Source organism: Myotis nattereri (genome assembly GCF_964212035.1).
Source record: "Myotis nattereri genome assembly, chromosome: 16".
Taxonomy (NCBI): domain Eukaryota; kingdom Metazoa; phylum Chordata; class Mammalia; order Chiroptera; family Vespertilionidae; genus Myotis; species Myotis nattereri.
In genome coordinates this window covers 47,201,441-47,220,470 of record NC_138091.1, presented here as the reverse complement: position 1 = coordinate 47,220,470, position 19,030 = coordinate 47,201,441, and the positions used below count along the sequence as shown (strand labels likewise).

General features: G+C 56.5%; 1 protein-coding gene across 1 annotated transcript; it reads left to right on the top strand.

Moving 5' to 3' along the window:
* Window positions 1-91: 91 nt before the first annotated feature.
* On the top strand, window positions 92-15,722 carry GPR179 (G protein-coupled receptor 179; the record flags this gene model as incomplete). The annotated part of the gene is made up of 11 exons (XM_081108794.1): window positions 92-885; window positions 2,208-2,316; window positions 4,229-4,316; window positions 4,481-4,716; window positions 5,993-6,061; window positions 6,677-6,786; window positions 7,086-7,324; window positions 7,501-7,639; window positions 8,167-8,272; window positions 8,840-8,986; window positions 10,674-15,722. 11 exons carry the CDS (start codon window positions 92-94, stop codon window positions 15,720-15,722), a joined length of 7,086 nt encoding a protein of 2,361 aa, XP_080964920.1.
* Between the last annotated feature and the right edge of the window lie 3,308 nt (window positions 15,723-19,030).

Below are 19,030 nucleotides of genomic sequence, written 5' to 3'. Positions count from 1 at the left end.
CCAGACTGCAGCCACTCTCTACCTGGGCTCTCCTGAGCCACCAAATCCCCAGGCAGCCTGCACCCCAGGCTCCCCGAGCGCTGCCCCAAGGATGGGCACCAGGCAAGTGGCCATGCCTCCTCCTGTGTGGAGGCTGCTGGGCTGCTGCTTCCTCTGTGGCTGGGCTCTGGGGGGTCTGCAGCCCCTCCGCTCTCTGCCCCCGCTGTCCTCCCAAGTCAGGCCAGGACATGTACCCATGTGGGTGGCCCCCGAGGGGGCTGAAGCAGCCCTGGCTTTTCTCTACTCTGGGGATGCTCGACAGCTGTTGGGGGCTAATTGCAGTGAGCGCTATGAAGCCCAAGGGGCAGAAGCCAGTCCAGGGCTTCCCCCAATCTTAGAGAGGGCAGCGGGCACCCTCACCCAGGCCGCCAATTTCCTCAACATGCTGCTACAAGCCAACGACATCCGCGAGTCCAGTGTGGAGGAGGATGTGGAGTGGTACCAGGCACTGGTCCGCAGCATGGCCGAGGGGGACCCAAGGGCATACCGGGCTTTGCTGACCTTTAACCCTCCGCCAGGAGCCAGCCACCTGCAGCTGGCCCTGCAGGCCACCCGAATGGGAGAGGAGACCATGCTTCGGGACTTGTCTGGGAATGGGGTACCAGAGGAGAGCTTGACCAGGGCCCTGGACACCCCTGCCCTGCAGAAGCGGGTGCTGACCAATGACCTAGGGAGCCTCGGAAGCCCCAAGTGGCCACGGGGAGATGGGTATCTGGGGGACATGCAGCATGTCAGGCTGTCGCCCCCCTTCCTGGAATGCCAGGAGGGCCGGCTCCGTCCAGGCTGGCTTCTCACTCTCTCAGCCACCTTCTATGGACTCAAGCCAGACCTCAGCCCGGAGATCAGGTAAGTGGATTTGTTCAGGGTTCGATGCACTGGTGGGTTTGTGGGGCTGGGGGCCCAAGTCCACCCAGCCGTGCATGGGCCATTTGGCATGCACATGTGTGTCTGGGGGACACAGATATGTATATTTGCATTCAGCAGTGTGTATTTGCAGTCGACTCTGTATGTGTAACTGTGTGAACACATATAGGTGTGAGTGTACATACTGTGCACTGTGTGGGAATCAACGGATTGACACATAGGGATACACATATGTGTGCACAGATGTAAGATGTGTGGATACAGCCAGGTGTAGTTCTCGGCCCCCAGGTCTGAGCGTGAGAGGGCCTGGTGTGGATGAAAATGATAATCCATGCACCAGGCATGTTGGAGGAGCCAGATGGGCGCGTCAGGAGCTAAACCTGCTGCTTTCTAGCAATCCAGAGCTGTAGAAGGAGGGTTTCCCAAGAGAAGGAAAGTTCTTGGCTGGGGTGGGTGTAGGGGGGACACTTGAAACCATTGCCCCTTCTGCTCAGCAGTTGGCCAGGTCCTCAGGGTCACTCCCAATGGCTATATTCTTCTATCAAGTAAGTTCCACTCTCCTACTGTCCTGGCCCAGGAGTCTGTGACACCCCGCAAATAACTGACCCCCCTCAGCCAGGATAAAGAGGTGACTGGGAGTCCTGGTGGGAAGGAGGCAGCCAGTGGGCACAGTACTTCGAGACATTCAACAATAACATTGTTTTTCCAGTGAGTGTCCCCCTTCACTGTCCCTGCTGCCCCCAGGAAACTCGGCTCCCCGCCAGCTCTCCCCCTCAACCAGAGCAGGGGTTGGGAGCCCTTGGGCCTGGCAGCTCTAACTCGGGGCTTCTCCATTCCATATCTCCTTTGCTATGATGAATTCTGATTTGGGCAGAGTAAGGGGTGGTTAATACTTGAGTTCTAAATGTGTATGTGTGTGTGTGAGTTTGTGTGTGTGTGTATGTGTGTGTGTACATGCGGTGGGAACGTGTGAAAATCCCCTTCAAACAGATCATCCAAGTCCCAGCTCCCAAATGTCTTGACATGCCCCCTCCCCCTACCAATTGATAGAAACCAGGAAATGCTAGGATGTTGAAAAGCTGAGGGATGGGGATGGGAGATGACCTAGGGGGAGAGGGATCGTTGCCTACAGAGACAGTGAGGGTTCCTAGCGTGGGAGAAATGGGATGCACGTGTGCCCTCTCCGCACACTGCAACTGCTGTGCTAGTTTACAGAGCTTGCATTGCCCATAGTTTGGGGCCCAGGGACACATGTCTACCTTGGCAGCCTTCACTCTGCCTCTAACTGCCAATCACTGCCCTAGGGGCCAGGTGCAGATGGACATAGATCTTCAGATGGTGGACATCAATCAGTGTGCCAGCGGCCCAGGATGGTACTCTAACACGCACCTGTGTGATCTCAACAGCACCCAGGTAAGGATAAAGGGGGTGGAGGGGGGAGCGGGCATAGGGTTCTAACTCCTACCTTTCTCACCTCTGCCACCACCCAGCTCCCAGGAGCAGCTGACAAAGGCACACCAGCCTTTCTTCTTCAGGGGAGCCCCTAGTGATGAGCTAAAAACAGGTTTGCAGGCTTTTAAAAGGTGGGGACATGTACAGGCTACCCCCACCCTTTACCCAAGACAGCCACCCTCGTTTCTTTGAAATGTCAGTGAGCCTCCCTGTCTGCTTTCCCTTCTGGTAGTGGGGGCTCCAGGGTCCCTCTCCGGGACCATCTTCTGAGCCTCTGTTAGTCATCCCCTCCCCTTCTCGGGGACCACATTGTCATGTCCTGTCATGTCACCAGAGCCCCAGGCTCCTCCTGACCCACAAGGGATGCTCAGTTGGTGTTTGTTGAAATAAGTGGAGTTGCTGGTTGAGTTGTGGGAGGAACCTAACCACAGCAGGAGCTTGAAGAGCTCTGGGATGGTATAGGTGATGGAACCCAGGCCAGATGCCAGCAGAATCGGAGCCATGGATGCGGAAGAATCTGGATAATGGAAAGCAACGGCTGGTCATCCTGCGAGCCCAGTACTGGGGAACTGGGAGGCTAGTGCACTAACCTGCTCCACAGTCACATTGATACGTGCTTGTTCCTGAGCTGGACTGAAGCCAAGGCGAGCCCTGCAGCCCTGGGGCCAGTTGGGGCATCTGCTGCTCTTCAGGGCACATGTGTTTGAAGCTATAAGTCCAGGGACAGAGAAGGGACCCTACTGTCCGGTGCATTTTAAATCCTAGCCACAGTCGCATCCCTGGGCAGGCTTTAGTCTGCTTGTGCAGGCGGTGGCAGGAGCAGAACGTGTCCCAGTGGTTCAGGCAAGAGGAGAAGCTGGGCCGAGATTTTGGGAGCAGCACCCTCTAACCTTTCTTGGTGAAGTCGAGCTGGATATAGAATCTCCAAGGGTTTGCCTGGCCAGGGTGGCTCAGTGGTTGAGCATTGACGCATAAACCAGGAAGTCACAGTTCTATTCCCAGTCAGGGCACATGCCCTGGTTGTGGGCTCGACCCCCAGTAGGGGGGCGGGCGTTGCAGGAGGCAGCTGATCAATGAATCTCTCTCGTCATTGATGTTTCTATCTCTATACCCCTCTCCCTTCAATCAATAAAAATATACACAAAATATTTTTTAAAATTTTAAAAATAATCTCTGAGGGTTCACCCTTTCCTTTGCCTAGTGCTGTTTCTAGCCTTCCCCTACAGCAGATCTGGTTTCATCCGTGGCTCCTCTTCCTCACCTAGCTCTGAGGTCTGCTCTGTCCCCTGCTGGGTAACTATTAATGGGCGGAGGTGGAATAAAGAGCTGCCCTTGGCATCCCACCAGCCTGGCATTAGCCTGGCATTAGGGCTGGAGAAAGCAGGCCTGTGCCAAGGCCAGATGGCCCCTGACAGAGGAAGCCACTCCTCTGTGGGAGCCTTTTCAACCCACTGGCATGCCCAAGAGGGAGGCTGAAGGGACCCTTTGAAGCAGGATGCAGGCACACGGGTGTGGTTGGGCTCAGAGTTCTTGCTACTTCCACCTCCCGCAGCACCTCACTCGCCCAGCTGGGCAGTGGGAAATGGGACCGGTGAGCTCCTGTCACTGCTGGTCTGAATAAAAGGGTGCTCTAGCCCCATCCTCTTGGCTTGGGTGTCTCTTGGAGAAGAGTGGCCGTGGGTGTGGGGTACAGTAGGGCTCCCACAGAGGGAAGGCTTCCCTGGAACTAAGGAGGGCTTCTGGTGAGATGCCCTAGTGTGGACCCAGGGGCAATGGGTAGGAAGGTAGATGGATCCTCCATCTCTTCCCAGGAGGGAAAGCCCCATACAAATATCTATTGTTTTTATGTTTGTTTTTTTTGTCATTCCCACAGTGCATCCCTCTGGAGAGTCAGGGCTTTGTCCTTGGCCGCTACCTCTGCCGCTGCCAACCTGGCTTCTATGGGGCAAGCCTCGCCTGGGGTATGTCATTGTGGAGTCCTTCCTCCTTCCTCCCCTCCTGACCCTATCCCAGAGCCACCAGAGGAGGGCAGGACGAGGGCTGTGGTGACCACTGGGAGAGAAGGCTAGGATCTCAGCATGCCCCAGCCGTGCCGCTCTCTCTGCGCCCATCTTGTTCTTTATAGGGTTAGAGGAGAATGCCACCCCGCCTACCGGGCAATTTGGGTCCCCGCAAGGCGGCTCTGGAAGGCTGCTTCAGTGCCAGCCTTGTGCTGAGGGCTGCACCAGCTGCTTGGACGCCACGCCATGCCTGGCAGAGGAGGCCCTGGCCTTGCGGGCAGCAGTGGTGGCCTGCCAGGCCTGTTGCATGTTGATCGTCTTCCTGAGCATGCTGGTCTCCTACCGCTGCCGCCGGAGCAAGGTAAGCCAGGCTCCACATCTGTCTCCCACACACACGTCCTACCCATCTCGGGTCCCGAGCACCAACGAGACCAGAGGCTACTAGAATCTGGGAGAAATGGGTTCTGGCCTTGATTCTTTTTTTCTTTCTTTTTTTTTTAATATATTTTATTGAATTTTTACAGAGAGGACGGGAGAGAGATAGAGAGAGAGTTAGAAACATTGATGAGAGAGAAACATCGATCAGCTGCCTCCTGCACACCCCCTACTGGGGATGTGCCCGCAACCCAGGTACATGCCCCTGACTGGAATCGAACCTGGGACCTTTCAGTCTGCAGGCCGACGCTCTATCCACTGAGCCAAACCGGTTTCGGCTGGCCTTGATTCTTAATCCAACACACTATGTGCCATCAGGTGGGTGACCTCACCACTTAGACCTGTTTCTTTTTCTTTATTTAACATATTTTTATTGATTTCAGAGAGGAAGGGAAAGGGAGAGAGATGGAAACATCAATGATGAGAGAGAATCATTGACTGGCTGCCTCCTGCACGCTCCCTACTGGGGATCGAGCCTGCAACCCGGGCATGTGCCCTTGACCGGAATCGAACCTGGGGCCTTTCAGTCCACAGGCCAACGCTCTATCCACTGAGCCACACCGGCTAGGGCTGGACCTGTTTCTTAACCTGTAAAATGAAGGCACTTGACTTGATTCGAAATAGTGTGTAGGTACCAGGGGACGTGAGCTGGACCCTTCGGGAGCGCCCAGGTGAATGGAGCAAGACAGGGCTGAGGACAGAGTTGTGTGTTGGCTTCTGTGGCGGCTCAGGAAAGGACCCAGTTGTCCTGCCTGCGCTGACATGGGAAGACTTTCTGGAGAATGTGCCACTGGAAGCTCAGCCAGATGGTTACCGGGCGGGGATGGAGCTCTCTAGACCAGGGAGCAGCCTGAACCAAAGCGTGGAGGAATGCATGGGGCACCTTCCAGCTTCAGCAGCCTCTGATCTGAGCCCAGGTCTGCAGCAAGGCCCCGGCTGGGGTGGGAGGAGAATGGGGCAAGGCTGGTGGGGGCTGAAACCTGGGCCTTTGCCAGGCTTCGTGCCAGGGGAGCTGAGCGCATGTGGTGGGAATAGGAGTGTGGCTATGGATGGAGGGCGGAGCTGATGTTATGGGGTAAAGTCTTAGCCCAGGACCACTGAGTGACCCCTAAAACAGATCTGAGGACCACCCCCCTGCACCGCCATCCGGACTGTCCTCCCACTTCCCTGCTTACCCGCCTCTCTCGTTCCTGGGCTCACAGAGGATCCGGGCGTCTGGAGTTGTCCTGCTGGAGACCATCCTTTTTGGATCCCTGCTGCTTTACTTCCCTGTGAGTTTGTGGCCAGAGGCTGACCTCCACCCCCCCCCCCCCGGGTTCCCGCAGTCCCAACGTGGAACCCTCCAAACCCCAGAACACTTCTTCTCTGCCCTGTCAGGGGAGGGGGTTAAGAGACCTCCGAATCCCCCTACTCAGATCAACAAATGGCAGGCTGGCCTAGTGAGTTCTGGAAGCAAACAGTCCAAGCTAAAAAGAACCCTATGACCCACTGTGTGACTTAGGACAAGTTACCTAACCTCTCTGATCTTTTTTATAAATAAAGATTTTTTTTTTATTATTGATTTTTTTTTTTAAAGAGAGGGGAAGGGAAAGGGAGAGAGAGAGAGAACTATCGATGTGAGAGGGGAACAGATCAGCTGCCTCCTGCACACCCCCTAGAGGGGACTGAGCCCACAACCCGGGCGTGTGGAATCGATTCAGAAATCCTTTTGTGCATGGGACAAGGCCCAACCGAGCCACACCGGCCAGGGCACCTCTCTGATTCTTAAGCTGCTCCCATGCAGAATGGAGATGACGGTGCTTCTATGACAGGGTGTTAGGAGGCCTGGCACACAGTAGGAGTGCAGTGGAAAGCAGCCATTTTTGCTCCCCTCGCCCCCCAAACAGGTCTTCATCCTGTACTTCAAGCCCAGTGTATTCCGCTGCATCGCTCTCCGCTGGGTCCGGCTGCTGGGTTTTGCCATTGTCTACGGCACCATTATACTCAAGCTTTATAGGTAGGGGCTGGAGCAGGCCTGCGCTCACGCTGCTCACTCCCGCCACCCCAGCTCACGGGTGGAATGGAGTTCTTCACAGTCAGATCCCTACCAGCTCCACTCCCTGTCCCCAGGGCCTGCCCCCATCACTGTTGTCCTCCCCCCTCATCACTTTTCTGGGGGTAAGGAGGCAGCGAGCCATGGAAGGGATGGGGCCACAGGTACATGTGGAGGGGAGGAAAGCAATGGTCAGAGGACAGAGCCCTGGCCCCTCTCCTAGGCCCTCCCCTCTCCCCCACTCACCATCTGCACCCCTGTAGAGTGCTCCAGCTGTTTCTGTCTCGAACGGCCCAGCGGGGCCCCCATCCAAGCAGTGGGCAGCCGCTTGGGCGCCTGGGGCTGCTCCTGCTGCTGGTGCTGGGCTTCCTGGCTGTGTGGACAGTGAGGGTCCTGGAGCGAGGCGGGCTGCACACGCCCCTGGTGACCCGGGGCCACACTCGCACGGGCCGCCACTTCTACCTCTGCCATCAGGACCGCTGGGACTACTCCATGGCTGTTGGTGAGTCTCGCTCTGGGCCCGGCTCTGCATTTCCACGGGGCCTCTGGCCCAGCCCCTCCGGCCTGGTACCCTGAGCCCTGACCCCTCGCCCCGGCTCCTCCCAGCAAGCCCTACAGAGAAAGGGGTAGGCTGGCTGCTGAGGGGGTGCCGCCTCTGCCCCTCCCGCTTCCCCACAGCCGAGATGCTGCTCCTGTGCTGGGGCAGCTTCCTCTGCTATGCCACGCGGGCGGTGCCCTCCGCCTTCCACGAGCCTCGCTACATGGGCATCGCCCTGCACAACGAGCTGCTGCTCTCCGCTGCCTTCTATGCAGCCAGGTGAGGACGGGCCCCCCTACTCACGGCTTCTCCCCACCCAGCACTACTCCTCGCTTCTCCTAGACGAGGGCACCCCCTTCCCATGGCCATCCCTACTGCACGGCTATGCCTCAGCAAGGTGAGGAAGCCCCCCCACCGGGAGCTCTCTCCCTACCCACAGATACCCTTCTCGTACCCCACGTCTCACCCAACACCCAGGAAGAGGAGGTGCCTCCCACACTTGCTCAGTTCTCCCTGACTCTCCCACCTCCCATCTCAGCTGTCCCAGCAGCACGCCTGCCGTGTGTCCATGATAGGGTTGTGGGGCACAGGCCTGTACTGTAGGCAGCCAGAGGAGGCGAGCTGGAGTATGGGAGGGCTCCTTGAGGCAGGACCTCCATCCCAGAGCGGGCGAGAAGGAAGCGTGCCCTCCTCACCCCACCCGTAGCTCCATGGAGATCAGGCTGGAGCTGGGACATGGGGGAGTGGGGAGGGGGAAGAGGCCACCCCCACCCACAGGAAGCATCTCCCTCCCATCACACTCTCAGGTTTGTGCTGGTTCCCTCCCTGCACCCGGACTGCACCCTCCTCCTCTTCTTCTTCCACACTCACAGCACAGTCACCGCCACCCTGGCTCTGCTCTTCATCCCTAAGGTGAGCTCTTCCCCCTCCAGGATATAAGGCAGACCCCCCCACTACCCCCCCGCTACCCTCCACCCCTCCACACACACACACACACACACACACACCCCGCGTCAGGGGCACTGTGGATCTGCAGCAGCGGCAGCGCCATCTCCAGGTCCAGGTGAAGAAGGCACGCTGTGGGTGTGCGGGCTCTGACCCTAAGGAAGGAGCCCACTGGGGGAGGAAGCTACCTCCAACCCCTGGGCAGGGGAAAGGAGAGGGAGGGCTGGAGGGGTCTTGGTGACCAAGCTTTAAGGTGGGCGGACTCTGAACATCACCTCGGAAGCAGTTACAGAGAGAGGGGTGGGGAGCCGAAGACATGGCTAGGAGTTGCAGAGGCCGGAGGCCCAGAGCCCCTGGTCTCTAAGCTCGAGATCAGGGTGGGTGAGAGGAAGCAAGTCTTCGGACCGGAATTCCTCCGAGTCAGAGAGGGGGTGAGGATTCATGAAGACTTATTCCCTGGGGCAGGTGGGTGGGGGAGTGGTGAACAGGGACCCAGGTGAGTCTTTTTCCCAACCCGCCCGTTTCCCTGGCCAGTTCTGGAAGCCGGGGGCTCCTCCCCGAGAGGAGATGGTGGATGAGGAGTATGAGGACGAGCTGGACCTGCAGCGCTCAGGCTCCTACTTCAACAGCAGCACCGTCTCAGCTTGGAGCGAGCGCAGCCTGGACCCTGGAGACATTCGGGTAGGCGCCGCCCTCCGCCCTCCCCGCCTCCTTTTGGTGCTGGCTTCCAGGGACCCGGCAGGGAGCGCTGCTGCCCTGCTCCTAGCTTTCCAAGACTTGCCTCCCTCCTTCTCTACCACTGCCCTGAGCTACTTCCCTGACTCTTTAAAGTTGGAGGCAGAGCCGTGTCCCCCAGCAGCAGGGGCATCACTGGGGCAGTGGGGGACTCTAGTCAGTTGAGGCCGGGCAGGTCAGGCAGCTACCAAGGGTCCCCTTTCCCTGAACCTGGCTCTTAGAGAAGGAAGTTCTTCCTGAGTCTCGCAGGAACGCATCCGTACTCTCACTATTCTGCTTAGGGACAGCATTACAGTCACGGGAACCCTCATGAGGGGCTCAGTGGGCAGGAAATAAGGAGACCTGGCGGTCTAAGCCCATTGTCTTATAAAACTTAAAGTGTGGGGAACCCTCAGTAGCCATTCTGCCCATCCCTCCACCTCCACTGGGGCCCGCCTCTACACCGACTTGTTTTCATCTCCCAGTTCCTTCCTGTCCCAACCGCCTCTGCCTCTCATTCCCCCTGTGTCCTCCACACCCTCTGAGCTCTGCCTGCCCTGCCTCCTGCCCGCTGGGAGAGGCTGAACTGAGACCCCAATCCTGCAGGGACCCCAGAGAGTATGGAGGCCACAGCCACTGCCACGGCCACACCACCCCTGGTCTCCAATTTGTGGAGCAGCAACCAATCTACTCTCCCTATGCTGGCTCTGGGGAGAATGATCCAAAGTATAAGAGAATTTCAAGGCCCCACTGTATCACTTACACCTGAATACGGCACTTCATACCCGCTAGTGACTAGTCCCTCAACCTCACATAATCCTTCTAAGGAAGCTAACACCAGCAGCCAGTTATTGTTACTTTATAGACGCAGAGGCTCAGAGAGGTCAGGAAACACCCTCGAGGGGCATGGTAAGTCAGCAGCCTGAAACTCGGGTGCCCTGCCCCTCCGACAAGAGTGCACACTGCATCCTCAGAGCTGAGCGGGTCCGGCTGGGAACCAGGCTGGTGCTGGTCTTGCAGAAACGGAGTGGTGAATTCTGAGAGGTTTTATTTTTATTGATTTCCGAGAGGAAGAGATAGAAACATCAATGATGAGAGAGAATCATTGATTGGCTGCCTCCTGCACGCCCCCTACTGGGGATCGAGCCCAAAGCCCAAGGATCTGTCCTGACCCAGAATTGAACTGTGACCTCCTGGTTCATAGGTTAATGCTCAACCACTGAGCCATGCTGGCTGGGCTGAGAGGATTATTTATTTTTGGTTTATCCTCACCTGAGGATATTTTTCCATTGATTTTTAGAGAGAGTGGAAAGGAGGGGGAGAGGCGGAGAGGGAGAAACATTGATGTGAGAGAGACACATCGATTGGTTGCCTCCCGCATGCACCCCAACCAGGACTGTGATGAAGCCTGCAACCGAGGTTCATGCCCTTGACTGGAATCGAACCCAGGGCCCTTCAGTTCATGGGCTGACACTCTATCCACTGAGCCAAACCGGCTAGGCCCTGAGATGTTTAAAGCAAGGAAGGGGCACAGCTTGGGGGGAAGCGACTCCCCCAGAGAAAATGGTCTAAATAAGGGCTGAGGCAGTGGATGGAGAGACTAGCCCATCGGTCCCAGTGTCAGCTCTGCCCTCCTGGCCCTCTCTTCCCCCAGGATGAGCTGAAGAAGCTCTATGCCCAGCTAGAGGTCCACAAGACCAAGGAAATGGCTGCTAACAACCCCCACCTGCCCAAGAAGCGGGGCAGCGCGCGCCCGGGCCTGGGCCGCTCCTTCGTGAGGTACCTGGCTGAGTTCCCCGAGGCCCTGGCCCGGCAGCACTCCCGGGACTCGGGGTCCCCAGGCCGCGGCAGCCTGCCCAGCTCCTCCCGCCGCCGGCTCCTCAGCTCCAGCCTCCAAGATCCCGAGGGGCCCCGGGCCCTGCGCAAGTCCCGCAGCACCTACGACCACAGCCACTGCGGGGAGCAGGACCCACCTCTCCGCGACTCACTGCTGAGGAGGAAGCTGGCCAAGAGGGCCTCCCGGGCAGAGAGCCGGGAGCTGGCAGAGGGGCCTCCTGCCCTGGGCTTTAGGTCGGCCAGCGCCCACAACCTGACGGTGGGAGAGAGGCTCCCCAGAGCCCGGCCTGCCTCCCTACAGAAGTCGCTCAGCGTCATGGCTGGCTCCGGGGAAAAGGCCCTGCTGGTGGCCAGCCAGGCCTATCTGGAGGAGACCTACCGGCAGGCAAAGGAACGAGAGGAGAGAAAGAAGGCAGAGGCGAGCCCAGTTCGGAGGCCATCGGCCAGGAGGCTGGAGGGAGCCCGAGGGGCCCCTCTGTCAGCCCCACCTTCCCCTGCCAAGAGCAGCGGCAGCATGGACAGCTCCTTTGCCCCTGGGAAGCTTCAGGGGGAGGCTGCCCGAAGGCTGCCTCACCACCCCATCCAGCACCAGGTCTCCACGCCCGTCATGGCCCTGTCTGGGGCCTGCCGGGGAGAGCCAAGGATGCTGTCTCCCACTTCCGCCTTGGCTCCAGCTCTCATACCAGGTCCAGCCCCGGTTCTGGCTCCAGGCCCTGCCCTGGCAGCAGTCCCAATACTCGCCCAAAGCCCCAGCTTACTCACCTTCATCTGCCCTTGGGAGAATGCAGAGCTGCCAGTCAAGAAAGACAACGTGGCTCAAGAAGGCCCCTCCGGCCCAGAGCGAGGCCGCCACTCCCCTGCCCCAGCTCGGGCCAGGCTCTGGAGGGCCCTCTCTGTAGCAGTAGAGAAAAAGGGTGCTGGGGAGAATGGGATGGACACGGAGGACAGGCGTCTCCAGGGGGAAGCTGATGATGTGGACGAGGACAGGCCCAAGATCTTTTCCAAATCCCACAGCCTCAAGAGCCCTGTTCAGCAGGGTTCCGTGCGCAGCCTGGGACTGGCTATCAAAGCTCTGACCCGTTCCCGGAGCACACACAGGGAAAGGGGTAGGGGGGAAGGGAGTCCTGAGAAGGACAAGGGCCGAGCTTCAGGAGAGGGGGTGGGGGCATGCCCCAGGTCCCCCAGGCTAGGCGGGCGCAAGGTGGTGAGTAAGCAGGCGGCCCTCGCCCCCTGCGAAGATGAGGAGTCCCTCCAGAACCAACAGAATGCACACACCAGCAGAATGCTCCACGTCTGTCACCAGGAGGGCAGCAGGGAACAAGAAGACAGAGGCAGGAGGACAGCTCAGGGCCAGGGGGAGGGGAGTGTTGAGAGAGCAGGTGGAACAGGGCCTGCCACACCGGGGCAAGTCAGGCAGGGCACCGTTGGGGACAAAAGTGCTGAGCAAGCAAGAGAAGCCCCTGTAGGGAGGCAGGAGCTGCTCAGAGCCGGCCTCCAGCCCCTGGGCAGTGCTGGCTGCAGGGTGGCGGAGGTTTGCCCCTGGGAGGTCCCCGAGTCCGACACAAGTCTGCCTGACAGCAACAAGGCTGAAATCTGCCCCTGGGAGGTGAGCGGAGGCCTGGAGAGGGGGGCATTAAGACAAGATCTGGCTGACTCCCGAGGAGGGAGGGGGAAAGCCCCAGAAGAATCCGAGCCTAAAGATGTGGCTGCCCTGGCTCGGAAGAAGCCAGAGAGGCTGGTCAGGGGGCAGGAGGCAGTGTGTCCCTGGGAGGATGCCCATCCCAGGGACCTGTCCCCTCAGGACTCTGACAGAACCGAGGGCAGGTCTGAGGCAGGGGGCAGTATGGAGGCTAAAGAGGTGGAAAAGTGTCCGCAGGAAGTGACAGGCCCAGAAGCGCGTACACCTGACATGGCCAAGGCAGAGCTCTGTCCCTGGGAGGCAAGGGGAGGAGGAGAGAACGAGAAACCATCCCAGGAGGGAGTGAGGAAGCTCCCCCAGGAAAAGCAGAAAAGTCCCAAGAAAGCAACCTCCGGGAAAGAACAGAAACTGGGCAGAGACTTGGAGTCTCTCTGCTCGTGGGAGAGGACTGATTTCCGTGGCCCCTTAGCAATCGCGACGGAGGCCCCAGGAACTCCCGGGTGCTCGGGGAGCGTTGCGGAGGTGTGTCCCTGGGAGGCAGGAGAGGCTCCTGCGATCAGGAAAGCAGAGATTTGTCCCTGGGAGCTGGGTGATGAGGAAGTGGGGAAGGAAATGCTACGTCAGGGGACCGGTGGAGACTCTGCCCAAATAGAGGGTCAAGCCTCCAGAAACGGGCTCTTTGGGGAGGACGGGGGACAGACTGGGAAAGCAGTGCAGACATCTGGTCCACAGCAGGAGTCGCTGTGTCCCGAGGAGAGCACAGCCCCTGGGCACTCCAGCCCGTGTCTGGACAATTCCTCCTCCAGAGCCGGTGGCCAACTCCCCAGCAAGGGAGGAAGCAGAGCCACGCAGGTGTGCCCACGGGAAGACCTCGAGCCAGAGGGAAAGGCAGTACCACCTGCCAAGGCAGAAATCCTCCCAGAGGACTGGACATCAGGACAGGCACCCAGAGGAGGAGAATCTCAAAAGGACAAGGAGCAAATGCCTGAAACACCAGGAATCAAAGATGTCACCGCGAGGGAGAAGCCTGAGGGACAGCTCCAAAAGCGGGAAGCAGTCTGTCCTTGGGAGGGTGTGGACCCTGGCAGATTCCACCCACAACCGGGTCCTCAAGTCACAGACAGACCCAAAGCCGGTTTCCAGGTGTCAGGCGGTGTGGGAAGCAAAACTGCCGAAATCTGCCCATGGGACGTGGAGGACACTCTGTCTGCTGAGAAGGCAGAGATCTGTCCCTGGGAGGTGAGTGCTAGAGCAGGGGAGGAGCAAGCTCTGGGAGGTGAGGCCCTTAGGAAACTGCCAAGCATTACAGGAAAGGGTTCTGCAGATCCTGGGCCCGGGGAGGTAGCTCTTACTGCTCCAAAGAAGCCAGAGAAGCCAGGTGGGGAGCGGGAGGTGGCCTGTCCCCAGGCGAGCCTGGATCCAGGCAGCTCCTCTCAGCATTCAGACCCTGTGGATACTGACAGACCAAAAGCTGGATTCCAGGAACTGGATCATGTGGGGGGCAGGCCAGCTGAGGTGTGTCCCTGGGAAGTAGAGGAAGCATCCACCAATGACAGAGCCAAGATCTGTCCCTGGGAAGTGAATGGAGGAGCTACTGGGAAGGGACTGGAACGAGAGATGGGGGGTGATTCAGCAGAGCAGAGGGAGAAAACTCCAGAAAGGGGGAGACTCACCTCCCTGCAAGAAGACAAATCATCAAAAAGAGAGACAAAACTGAGTCAAGAGCAAGAAGCTACTTGTCCTTGGGAGAAGGACTTGGGGGAACCCCCTGCTCAGGCCCCGAAGGCCTCAGACTCAGCCAGCAGCATGAGTAGGAGAGTGGCAGAGGAGCATGCCCTGGAAGTCAATGAGGCAGTAGCGGAGAAAGGAGACCTGATACAAGACCCCAAAACGGGTTCCCTCCAAGCACTCATAACCCAAGAAAAAGCTCCATCTTCAAAGGCAGAAGCCACGACTGAAGGTGGGGGAAAAGCAAACAAGGAGCGACAGGCTATCTGTCCATGGGAGAGCGTGGCCCCAGCCATCTTTTCCTCCAGCCCCGAAAGGCAGTGCCCTGACCAACCGAAAACCGGCTCTCAGAGACTGGTCAGCGTTGGAGGCAGGCACGCCGAGGTGTGCCCCTGGGATGCTCATCAGCCTGACAGCAGCATCAAAGCAGAGGTCTGTCCCTGGGAGGTGCCTGGAAGAATCCCTGAAGAAGGGGTGTCCACACCGAGCAGAAAAGGGGAACCTCCAGAGGAGGGGGAAGCTCCAGAAAAACCAGAAGCTGAAGCTGGGGCAGTTGAGGAAAAGCCAGGGAGGGCAGCCAGGAAGCAGGAGGCTGTGTGTCCCTGGGAGAGTCGAGACAGTGGGGGTCTGTGTCCACCACCAGCCCCACAAGCTTCTGACAGGAGCGAAGGCACTTCTGAGGCAGCAGGCAGAGTGGAGGCCAGGCTAGCAGAAGTGTGTCCATGGGAAGCGCTCGAGGTTCCCTCGGCGAAGAGAGCAGAGATCTGCCCTTGGGAGATGGGTACAGCAGCGGCAGAGGAAGAGGGCCCAGAACAGGAGGCGGACAGAGCACTCCAAGGGCAAGGAGAGGTGTTCCTTCCAGAGGCAGGGTCTGGCGGGACTAGAGAACACTTTTCCAAAGCAGCAGCCAAAGGCAGCCGAGCGCAGGAGACGGTCTGCCCCTGGGCAGGCATGGATTCAGGGGGGCTCTTCCCCCAGCCAGATGCTCTGGACACTGACCAAGCCCAAGTCAGTCCCCATGGAGCAAGTAGTGTGGGGGGCAGGATGGCAGAGCTGTATCAGTGGGAGGTCACAGACCCAGAAGGAAATAAAATAAAGGGCACCATGGCAGACATCTGTCCTTGGGAGGCAACTGGAGCCCCCTCTGAGGAGCCTGGCCTCCCGGCTCTAACAGCAACGCAGACAGAAACATTTCTCCCCAGAGGCCCTGAGAACCCACCAGGCCTTTCCATCCAGAGGCCTCTGGGTAGCTTCCTTCCGGAAAGCAAGTGCTCCCGCCCCCAAATGAGCCAGCCAGCCAGCTCCTTTACGCCGGAAGGCGGCAGAGAATTCCAGGGGCCTTCAGGGCTCGGGCCAAGAACCAGCTTAGCTCCAGGGCCAACTCTCCAAGAAGCTGCGGCTCAGAATTCTTCCCTAACTGAAGGCCAAGGAGAAGTGGCTTCCCAAGATCCACATGAGGAACTCACCTCTCCAACTGTCTGTCCTTGGGATTGGGAGTAACAGTTCCGTTTAAACTTGCGTGAGGTCAAACATTGGGTGGCTGGCTTTCAGGAGCCAAGGTCCTGTCCAAGTCCTAGGTGTCCCCAAAGAGCTGAAACAAAGACCCTTGACCACCCCTTTCCAGGAAAGCCAGAAGTCAATTCACTCAAAGACAAATTGTACAGGAAGGGTGCAGCTCAAATCCCTACAGGAAGTTGTACCCTCTCTTTATCTCCAATTCTTCCTCCTGTAGCGAACAAAGGCCAGACCCTCTGCTCCTAATGAATCCCCCTTTCCAGCTAGAGTACTCAACACAAGCCGTCTGTGTCTAGAGATACTCACTTGAAAGCCAAGGTTAGGGATGAAAGGAAATCAGTAGTGCCCGCCCACACTTTCTCATGGGGAGACCCTAGTCTTCTCTGAAGTCTACAAAGGACCTTTTTGTTTTAAAGAAGAAACGAAACCACACAAGGTGCTGACTGTTCAGGGGCTGAGGGTTACAGAAGGCTATACAGGTCACCATAGGAAGCTTAAGAAGCCACTTAATTGAAGTTCAAAGATAAATAAGAGGAAAAACCTAAATGGCTCAAAGGAGGTGCCTGAAAGGCCTGAAGACCTTGTCATTTTGACCCTGGATCTCCAGTTTCGGCTTAATCGGTCCTCAGACCTGCCTTGTTTACTGATGAAGCAGAGCCAACCAAGCACTCTTACATCCATATCATCTGCCCTCCAAAGCAATATCAGAGACGGAGCGGAGAAGGAAAGGCAATCACTCCAGGTCCTCCCCACGTGGGCCAAGGTCCAGTTCTCTCTTCTAGACACCGTGTCTCCCAGTTTAGCTTTTTCAGATGGCCCCTTCTTCCTGCCCCATCTTTTGCCAGTCTAGAGTTCATCTCACTGGCTCATTCTCCCCCTCCTAGCCTTTCAGTGCTGTCATCAAAAGGACCCCCCTCTGTTGTCAATGCAACTGGAGCCAGAGGGAATCTCTGGTTCTGATGCAAGAACCACTCCAAATCACTTGCTCAGTAACAAGAGGCCCACATCAGTCTCCTTCCTGAGAAGCCTGAGAAAGAAAGGAGGTCCTGTTTGCAGCTAGCACTATAAACTGCCCCCAGAAAGAGTAGTGCTACAGAGCAGGTGAGAGGCCTGAGGGCTGGGGAAAGGGCATCGTGTAAATACAAAGCCTTCTTTCTTAGGGAGCTCTCTTGTTCTTAGCTCAGCTCTATTCTCTCAAGTCAGTTCAGGCTCCTCTTTCTTAAGCAATCCTAGATAACAGAGTGCTGGAATTAGATGATACTACCAGAGGGAAATGAGGAAAGAGAAAAACATTGGTCAAAGAAGTCCCAGGATTGGCAGTGGTGAGTGGGGGTAGAAACATGCAGGCTAAACATGGCAGAAGTGGGCAATGTTAACTAAACAGATACTGATGCCATTCACAGGGAGGAAAGGCAAAGTAAGACCAAATACCCAACGGGGAAGAAATGAGTCTGCATGTGAATACTCTGGGCAGACACAGCAAGTCACAGAAAAAGTAGCTACATTGCCAAAAAGGAGGAAAATGAATGGAGTAACCCACATTTTCAGGAACTAAATACCCTTGTTCTCCTATCTACAGAAGTATTTGATGTGTGTTGTTGCTCTGGGCTCTGGCTGGTTAACCCCACAGCTTCTGAACCAATGCATATTTTGCTAACTGCGCACCTCAGAACAAGCCCATTGGGTCTGGTCTAGCTGGGAACAAAAATATTGTCTCTATACCCACTGCTGTGAAATAAACCATATAGAAAAAAATAAAGAATGCTTTTCCTTGGCAGTTGGTTGTAGCTTTATTCATTATGGTGATTTTCTTTTTTCAATGTTTTTAAACAAGAACAGGAATTAAAGCCATGCCTGCTCTAAAGCCCAAGGTAACAACACTGCAGCCTTCAGGACTTCCACTCTGTGGCTGGCACTGCAGATGGGCTCTGCCTGGTCTTTCTAGCCAATCCTGCACATCTGGGCCATTCGCTCATCTGGACTTGATCCCAAGGGGAAACGAAAACTGCACTTATCCTCTGGCTCCCTGTGGCAGCTACTGCGTAGCTGCTATTTAGGATTATCTAGAGGCCCCGGAGACAGATCTAGGGGAGTGGGGTGAAACAGCTTATTTAAAGCACTGTTTCCACATATTCAGAGAATCAATGTATCATTTGCCCAGTAAGTGTGCTTTGTCTCTCTGCTTCCCTACCCAACCTGGATTGCCTCCCCTTATTCCTCCTGGCTGTGGATCCTGCTCAAAGCACTTCCCATCTCATTTTGCCTTAATCTGGGGATCACACAAATAGGATATGACCAAACCTTACATGGGCTGCAAAATGATGTACATTTTAAGCCAAAGAGGGTGAAACTAAGTAGCATGATGGGAGTGGCTGTTTTGGATTAACCCATCAATGCTGCCTCTTCCCTAAGCCTACACGTCTTGTCTCCATAGCCAGCACTCAGCAGCTGTTGCAAAAACCATCTTCCCCGGTGAGGCGTGGTCAGTTTGCTGCTTTGCTGAGACGGTAGCGTTAGAAGGACTGAGGAGTTAGATTATTCTTAACCGATTCCAGTTTATTTGGATTCTACTCTCAGGTCAAGGTCAGAACAGATTAATCCTTACCCTAACTTACAGACTCCTTAAAAGAAAATTCTAGGCTTGAAAAATACAAAGTATGAGAATTAAGGTCCTGTTTTTCCAGGGAAGGCCGCACTGGGCTGACGAAGCAATAATAGTACTATAAGCCAAGCTTGCTGCTGGGTATAGACTGCTTTCCCTTGTCATTAACTTCCAATGACACAGGACACCTGGGCAGTCCCACTTCCTCCTGACAGTCTAGCTGGAGCTGAGGAACAAGAAGGGGCTGGGCTGTTTCACTCTACACAGACCCAAAGTCTGGTGCCTTTGCTTTCCCAGGGTTGGGCTGAAAATAGTCGCCTACTCTAAAAGGCGATCGAAGTCAGGGAACCAAGTTTTACAGGTGGACTACCCCAATGGATGAACTTCCCCCACGCTTCCTGGGATCAGACCAGGGCACAGCTGATAATTAGGAACACATTCCAAAGGCTGAGAAATGATTTCTTTAGATTTACATTCTTCTGTGACATACGAATGCTGATTCAGGGAGTCAGTGTATGAGAAAAGATCCTCTTAAACGATACCATCTCTTATAAACACTAATTATATTTCCCAAGTCTGGATTTCCTGGAAGTCACATCACTCACAATTAAGCCTGTTTTCCATTACTGCCATTTGAAAGCTGGTCTACTTCTAGCCTGAACCAGGGACTATGGACAGAACGAACCACAAG